The sequence below is a fragment of the Bison bison genome, unplaced genomic scaffold (assembly GCF_000754665.1).
Source record: "Bison bison bison isolate TAMUID 2011002044 unplaced genomic scaffold, Bison_UMD1.0 scf7180017864467, whole genome shotgun sequence".
In the NCBI taxonomy this organism is placed as follows: Eukaryota; Metazoa; Chordata; class Mammalia; order Artiodactyla; family Bovidae; genus Bison; species Bison bison.
Genome location: NW_011495028.1, coordinates 532,294 through 540,206, shown reverse-complemented (window position 1 = coordinate 540,206; position 7,913 = coordinate 532,294). Strand labels below are relative to the sequence as shown.

Genomic DNA, 7,913 nt, shown 5'->3' with positions numbered 1-7,913 from the left:
GGACCGGACAGGTGCAGGGGCTGAGGGGGAGCCGGGGGTGACTGGAGTTGGACCTCCTTCTCAAGTGACACAGAAGCCCCCAGAGCTGCTGCGTGAACACACGCGTGCACAGTGCCTGCAAGCGGTGGATGAACAGGCACACGGAGGCCCCCTGCATGTTACAGATTAGCATTCCTATAACACTTGTGCCTAAGGTACAACATTTCTGTTCCTATTTTACTTCAAGGCCATTTTTACCTCTAAGTTCCAGGTGCACACATGTCTACACCACAGAGTGATCACCACCAGCCCAGTTTCCATCCATCACCACCAGTGGACGCCCTGTGCCCATTATGCCCAACTCCCAGTGCTTTTTTAATAGTACAAGAAAACTTACTACCACATTTAGGAGAGTTTTACTTTCTAAAGTATTAATCAGAGATCAAGACACTTAAGTATATGATTTTAACCAAAACATCTGAAATTCAAACATGTGCTAACAACAGCATACACCATTCACCTGATTCGCTGTACATGGTACCATACAAAAGGGAATAAAAACAAAGCTCTACAGACACACCCTTGTTTGAACGACACTTGAAAGACTCCTGATGAATTCGCTAAGTAGAATTCATTTATAACAGTAATAATACTTTGGGATGGTTGCTGATGCAAAAGTATTAAGCTTTAGGGCTAAAGGTCAATTAATGGCCAAAATTTGGGGGCAGCAGGGTAACAGTCTGGGCAAACACCAGGAATTAAAGCACAGTGAGAGCATGTGTGCACAGAGTGAGATTTGGATACATTTTTGTGAATGAATGAGCTCCAGCCTGTAAACACCAAGAGCCTTCTACTAGAACTACCTTCCAGAATCCTTGATGATGCAGTAGATCAAGGACATCACTTTCGGGTGGACTTTGGAAAATCAAAGTGGGCTTCTCGCCATTGCTAGGATACCTGTACTCATACCCACACAGCAAATGCAAGCAAAAGGCATGTGTTCTTCACTACAAAACTGTCAGATTATAGGATATCACCCACCTGGATCCACGAGAGAGCGGCATTAAATTATAAAAATAATAAACTAAGGATAAGATTAAGTTGCAAACAGCATCAGCCTCCTAGGGAAAAAAAGATATGTGCTCATGAACTTAAATAATAGATTATAAACTCATTTTTATGAGGTGACAAGACACAGCAGAATCTTTTACTAGGAAGAGGATTATTTCATTCTTCTCCTACAAGGACCTACTTTTCATATCCCTGAATATATTATACTCTTTCACATCATTTTTTTCTAATGAAAGGGTATATGTACAATTTAGTTTTAAGCAGTATGCTCCCAGCTGCCTTCAAAACAGCAAACTTTTTCTGATAAACATAGATATCTGTTTTGGTCTATAACATTATTTGCAAAGTCAAAATTAGGATTTTGCAAAGTCAAAAAAAACATTAGGATTAAAATAAAACAAAGTGCTTATTAATATTGAATATACTTTCTCAGACTACAGGCCTCTCTACTCCAAGATTCTGATTAGCGTCACCCCTCCCCCCACCACTGAGATTTAGGTGATCGATACACTTAATTATATATGTGTGTGCATGCTAAATCTCTTCAGTTGGGTCTGACTCTTTGTGACCCCATGAACTGTAGCCCGCCAGGCTCCTCTGTCCATGGGATTCTCCAGGCAAGAAAACTGGAGTGGGTTGCCATGCCCTCCTCCAATTATATGTATAAACTGAATAAAATCCAGAGAAATAAAGGAACTTTCCAAAAGCCATGGGTATCCATTCCAGAACGTGGATGGAGCACCCCCTATACTCTCCACACAGTAACAGCTACAATCATGCAGGTGACATTGTAGCTCCTGGGGAGCAGGATGTAGCTCCCCGTTGAATCAGAAAGCAATGGTGGAGGAGCCTGCAGTCCAGGAAACAGTCACGTCCATCATGGACAACCTATACACTTAAATACTGACAAAGCTCCAATTTATGATAATATAACACAGTAACTCAGAGAAAGCAATGGCACCCCACTCCAGTACTCTTGCCTGGAAAATCCCACGGATGGAGGAGCCTAGTAGGCTCCAGTCCATGGGGTCGCTGGGAGTCAGACACGACTGAGCGACTTCCCTTTCACTTTTCACTTTCATGCATTGGAGAAGGAAATGGCAACCCACTCCAGTGTTCTTGCCTGGAGAATCCCAGGGACGGGGGAGCCTGGTGGGCTGCCATCTATGGGGTCACACAGAGTCGGACACGACTGAAGTGACTTAGCATAGCATAGCATAACACAGTAACTACATACATTCCCCTCTCTCAGTTTCTGTAGTTATTAAATACGGAACTGTCTCTATAAGAATATTAAAAGAAGTATTTCCTGGTTATTTAAGGCTGATTTCAAGCATAAATGTACGATCTCAGTGAAAGAGGACAAAAGAATCATAGCAGCATGGATAAAATGAAGACAAACAGAAACCTACCCCAAATTCTGATGAGAGAATCAGTACTTTTCCTTTTGCTGTTAGATCTTTATAAAGTGCATCTATTTCGGCATGATATAATTGTGTTCTCTCTTCTGTGGTTTGAGTTTCCACAGAAAATAGTATATTGCCAACCCTAGAAATACAAGAATGTATGTCAGAGGCATGTATTATACAATTCACAGAGCTAAACACGGGGACAGCGGTGTGGGGCAGCAGCAGGTGGCACTCGCTGATGTGGCAGGACATGCGAGGAGTGTCCACGTGTTTCTGAGCAGACTGCCGAGGCATGTCTTGTAGCAGGCGGTTTTGTCACAAATAGATTTTGCTCAGTTTAACCGTACGTACTTTTTTAAAAAAACTTGTTTTTTAATTTTAATTTTTAATTGGAGGATAATAGCTTTACAATGTTGTGCTGGCCTCTGCCATACAACAACATGAGTCAGCCGTAAGTATACATACATCCTGAACCTCCCTCCCTCCCACCCCCATCCCACTCCTCTAGGTCATCAGAGAGCACTGAGCTGAGCTCCCTGTGCTGTGCGGCAGCTTCTCCCTAGCTGTCTGCTTTACACACGGTAATGTACATATGTCAGTGCTGCTCTCTCAGTTCGTCCCACCCCTTCCTCCCCCTGCTGTGTCTACAAGTCCTTTCTCTGTGTCTGTGTCTCTATTCCTGCCCTGAGAATAGGTTTATCAGTGCTATCTTTTTAGATTCCATATATATATGTGTTAAAACACAGTAGCTGTTTTTCTCCTTTTGACTTAACTTCAATCTGTATAATAGGCTCTAGATTCATATGTACGTCTTTTATGAGCTTAAGCCAACAGAGGAGGAAATAACTTCACAGAGTACAACATATTTCAATGTGTTTCAGTTTTATCAGACAATCACTCTTTTACATCAGAAGAGCAGGAGCTGGGGCTGTGCACAGAAAACAAGTTCTGGGCCTCCACAGTTTCATTTTTTAAAATTCTGCTGCATGTGCAGCTCCATGTGAGGCCCGGGGCAGGATAAAAGTTCCATGCAACAGGTATTTACTGTATAACACCAGTACCAAAATGCTGAAAATAGTCCTTAGATCCTATGAAGAACAACAAGGCAAAGCAGCTGTCTTTATCAAGGAAAGGAGGGGGAAACAAGGTCACAGATTATTATGAGTCCATGCGTAGGGCGGTAACAGTTGATCAGAGGTTCAGAGGAGAAAGTTGATCTAATTTGGAAGATGTGGAAGAAAACAGAAAATGCTTTGTGGGAGAAGGGGCCAGAACTTGGTTGGGTCTTCAAGATGAGGCTGTGAGTGAAACAGACCCAAGAGGTAGGAGGTGACCTTGGGGAACAAGTCATCCAGCTGAAGTGGCAGGCCTGGTTCTGGCAGCAAAGTGCTTCAGGTAAAGCAGGAAGCACTGTTTGAGGCCATTATTACAAAAGGCCTTGCCTGTCTGGCAGGGGAGATGATTTTGGAGTCAGCAGGCAGTGGCAGGGTATGGACTAGGGAGGGATTTTTGGATCCAGGGGAACACCCAGTGGGGTGGAGCCCACTGAAGCACTGGTCAGGCCCCAGGAGACCGGAGATGGAGATCCGAGTCATGAGTCCTCGTGGGGGTCAGAGGCCCCAAGCGAGGCTGACAACAAATGGGATGAAAAGAGACAGCTGAGGAAGATGCTGTGTTTGGGGGAAGGATTTATGTACTCTTACTTAGTAGTTCATTTCTGCTGGGAACTGAATCATGGGTGGGTGAAGAGGAAGGAGACAATAATTTTACATCAATAGAAAACCCTGGAATTCCTTTTATGCGAGGAGAACCATCTTTATTGGGAAGGTACTTTGATAAGTGGCTTAGGGTAGAGATGGAGACCTCAAAGGAAAAGTCACAGAATCTTTGCTAAATGGTGTTTCTTCCGGAAGGCTGGTGTGAGTTCTGACATGGAAGCAGAGACCAGGAGGCAGAGGGGCTGAGAGGATGTGGGGCCCAACGCTGAGCTGCCAGACACCCTTGATGCAGATGTGGTGGAGCTCAGGGCAGCAACTGAGGAATGCGTGTTGTGGGGAGGACAGTAACTGGGGAGGGTCAAGATCATGCCACCAAAGCTCAAGGATGTGGAGGCTCCGAGGTGAAGTTTGGATTTCAGATGGACATAAAATGATTATGACCACAAATTTTCATTTGGTGCTATTATATAAGCTGAAAAAGTGGAAAACATCCTAAATGATCAACGACAAGTAAAAACTAGTAGGAGTAACTCTATAATATTCCAAAAATAGAATACTAGGCAATTTTTAGAAATGCTTTTAAGAATAAGGTATGGGAAAATGTTCAGAGCAAGAGTAGAAAAGAAACAGGTTATAAAACAATATGTACAGTATAATCTCAGTTTTTAAGGAAACAATGATTTAAAATTTTTTATCTTTGCTTATCTATATTCTAAATTTTCAATGAGACGTACTTGTACTCCCACAATGAATTAAAACTATATTTAAAATTCCAATAACAGCCTTCAATCTGTCAATCTCTCATCTTTTTTTCACTTAATTGGTAAAAGTCTTCCTCACAACAAGCTTCAAAAAAGCTGGTTCTAGTGATACACTGGACCTTGATAATCTCCATTTCAGGAGACAGCAAAAGCCCGGAATGTCCACCCTCCTCTGGCAATACCAGGTGTCTGCACACTTTCTGACACCTGCCCCCCTCTGTATACCCACACTTAGGAAGCGCACGTACTTGTCTCCCGTAATCGTAATCGTGAAGCCATCATATTCCTTCCCTTGGTCTTTGAGGCTGGGAACTTTGGTGTTCACAGTGAACCCATCCTTTGTTTTAGTATTAAACTGCTTTCAAGGAAAAAGAAAATTCACATTACTAGTGAGATTCATTGTAAATTCCCAATCTGCGGCGCCAACTCTGACTTTGATGTTTCTAGAAGGCTCAGAGAACGCAAGACATGGTATCCTCTGCCCTGGCGGTTAGTGTCCAGGACGCCTGTGCCTGTCCCTAGGCCCCCATCCACTCTCTCAGCCCAAGTCACACTCCCCATGGCCCCTGCCAGAGGCCAGAAGAGAACCTCAGCGCAAAATGCACACAGCCTTTCTTCAGTGGCAACTCTCACTCCGAAGAGCTCCACTTGGGTCTTTTCTCTTGTTCATCTTAATTGGCAGGAACTTTGACACTTAGCAGGATAGCTGTATTCAATCCTACAACTCAAAATAGCACTATGCATTTTTGCTAGTGCTTCTTCCAAGTAGACTCTTATCTGTCTGAAAAGTACTCAGAATTTTGTCAACTGAGAATTTTATACACACACACGCACATACCCCAACTGTGCAGACCATAGAGTAACAAAGCAGAGTATTCTAAAGGAGTTAGAGGTAAGAATGGCTCTTAAGGGTGATGAGTATGAACACAGCTTTCTGTTTAAAACACTTCTGACAAACTGAAAAGCCAATAAATAGGTGTTGTCATTGCTCCAGAAACATTCTCCCCAAATTCGGTTATTGAGTGTAGCCAATATTGTTTAGGATTGGCAGACATGAATAAGAGAATCGACGGTAAAATAGAAAGAGGTTGTGCTTCACAAAACACACTGGAGGAAAAGGTTGTCTAAAAACAGCGACCAGTGGGCATTCACTAAGGTCCAGGAAAGGGTGAACATGTGTGGATGTGGGCAGGAAGGCTGGCAGCAGGGGCTGAGACAAGAGATGTCTTTGTATGAGGACAAGGACTTTTAGGGGCAGGATGTGCTAACACTTAAGGGTATGCGTCAATTCTCTTTAATGCTCCCTGCATGCCTATAAGATAGGCCACGACCTCGATCTCACAGGTGAGGAAACCCAGTTGGTGAGATGCGGCAAGGTGAGGTCCTGCCTGAGCTGCACATGGAAACAGGGGCCCAGGCCCTCATGACACCCAGTCCCTTAATTCACTAGCCAGCTGCCCAGAGGGGAACTGAGGTACCTCTGAACCTGGCAGAAGGACATCGTGTAGAAGAACCTGTCAGGGCATCACATTCAACAAGCACTTTAAATGCAAAGGCATATTTTTATTTACTTCTATGTGTGCCTTTAGAAACACCAGTACACACCCAGCCTGCGTGGAGGCACGGTGTGCAAGGCCACGGTGAGATGGCCATTCCCAGATATAGCCAAACAGGCAATGACTTTGCATTGGAAGTCAGACACTGGGTGGGTGGCGGGGTGATGCTGGGTCCCTTAGCAGCTCTCCACGCAACTGCAGCCTTTTGTGCATTATGCTTTTCTTAATACACACACAGACATACACACATACTATGGGCTTCCCTGGTGGCTCAGACAGTAAGGAATTTGCCTGCAATGCAGCAGACCCGGGTTCAATCCCTGGGTTGGGAAGATCCCATGGTGAAGGGAATGGCAACCCACCCCAGTATTCTTGCCCGGAGAATTCCATGGACAGAGGAGCCTGGTAGGCTACAGTCCATGGGGTCACAAAGAGTGGGACATGACTGAGTGACTAACACTCTCACTTTTCACTTTCATATATATGTGTTACAATATCCCTCAGCTGCTTCCCTATTCTGCCTAATATAGTAAATTTAAATGCCGAAAACACCCACTGGAAAGCTGAAGACTAAAATCTGAGTCAGGCTCCAGTTTCCTTCTGTCTGGTGCATCCAGCAGTCCTTGGTGGGGCCATTCTGCCCCCTGGAGGACATTTGGGGAATTCAGGGGAGCGTGTGGCTACAAGGATGAGGTGCGAGGGACAGTCACACGGGCATGACTCCCGCTGGATCTGCACGTGGATGAAGAAGCTGTTTGTAATGTAATAATTACCTAGGCCTGGAATCAGACTCCATTTTACCCTCACACGCTAAATATCTGTTACAGTTGAAATACCCACTGACTTTTCTAGAAATGCAAACAGCATATAAACTGAGGAAAGAGTATATCTGTACATTGTACAGAACTATTAAGTGTGGTTTACCATTATGGAAAACCATATCACCAAAGTCAGAGCTCATGATACTTGAGTCACCAAATGACAGATCGCTGCAGGGCTGCCTCTGGAGCCGTCACATTCACCAAGACTTTACACACGTGCGCAAGCAACCGGCTACTTCTTTGTGGCTTCTCATGAAGATATGCCTGAATGCTGACCTACTGTTTCTTGCCTATAAATGACTTAGCTTTTAGAGCTCCTTTAGAGCACTATGGTGACCTTCTAAGGGGTTTTTTGAGTATGTGCATTCTTATGGATTTGATTTTAGTGTAGTAAAGGGGCCATCTGAACATGTTTGCTGAGTTAAGAGGGGTTTGAGAAGACTGAAAACCACACCTCAATTCACGAGACCCTCAAAATAACCAGGTTGGCCAGAAACAAGGCTCATCAGCACACAGAGCCTGGAGGAGAGCCAGGAGTGACGGCCCAGCCCAGTGAGCAGACGGGCCTGGGGCGTGGGGCCAGCTCGTGGCTTTGCCC

The 7,913-nt window shown here is 44.5% G+C and overlaps 1 protein-coding gene across 1 annotated transcript in view; it reads right to left on the bottom strand.

Annotated features, from left to right (window-relative positions):
• TTC13 (tetratricopeptide repeat domain 13) overlaps positions 1-7,913 on the bottom strand; it is an 81,353-nt gene that overhangs the window by 4,647 nt on the left and 68,793 nt on the right. The window contains exons 19-21 of the mRNA XM_010860529.1: positions 5,187-5,296; positions 2,463-2,598; positions 1,021-1,100 (exon numbers count right to left, since the gene is read on the bottom strand). Of these exons, the coding sequence (XP_010858831.1) occupies positions 1,021-1,100; positions 2,463-2,598; positions 5,187-5,296 (326 nt within the window). The remainder of the gene's footprint in view (positions 1-1,020; positions 1,101-2,462; positions 2,599-5,186; positions 5,297-7,913) is intronic.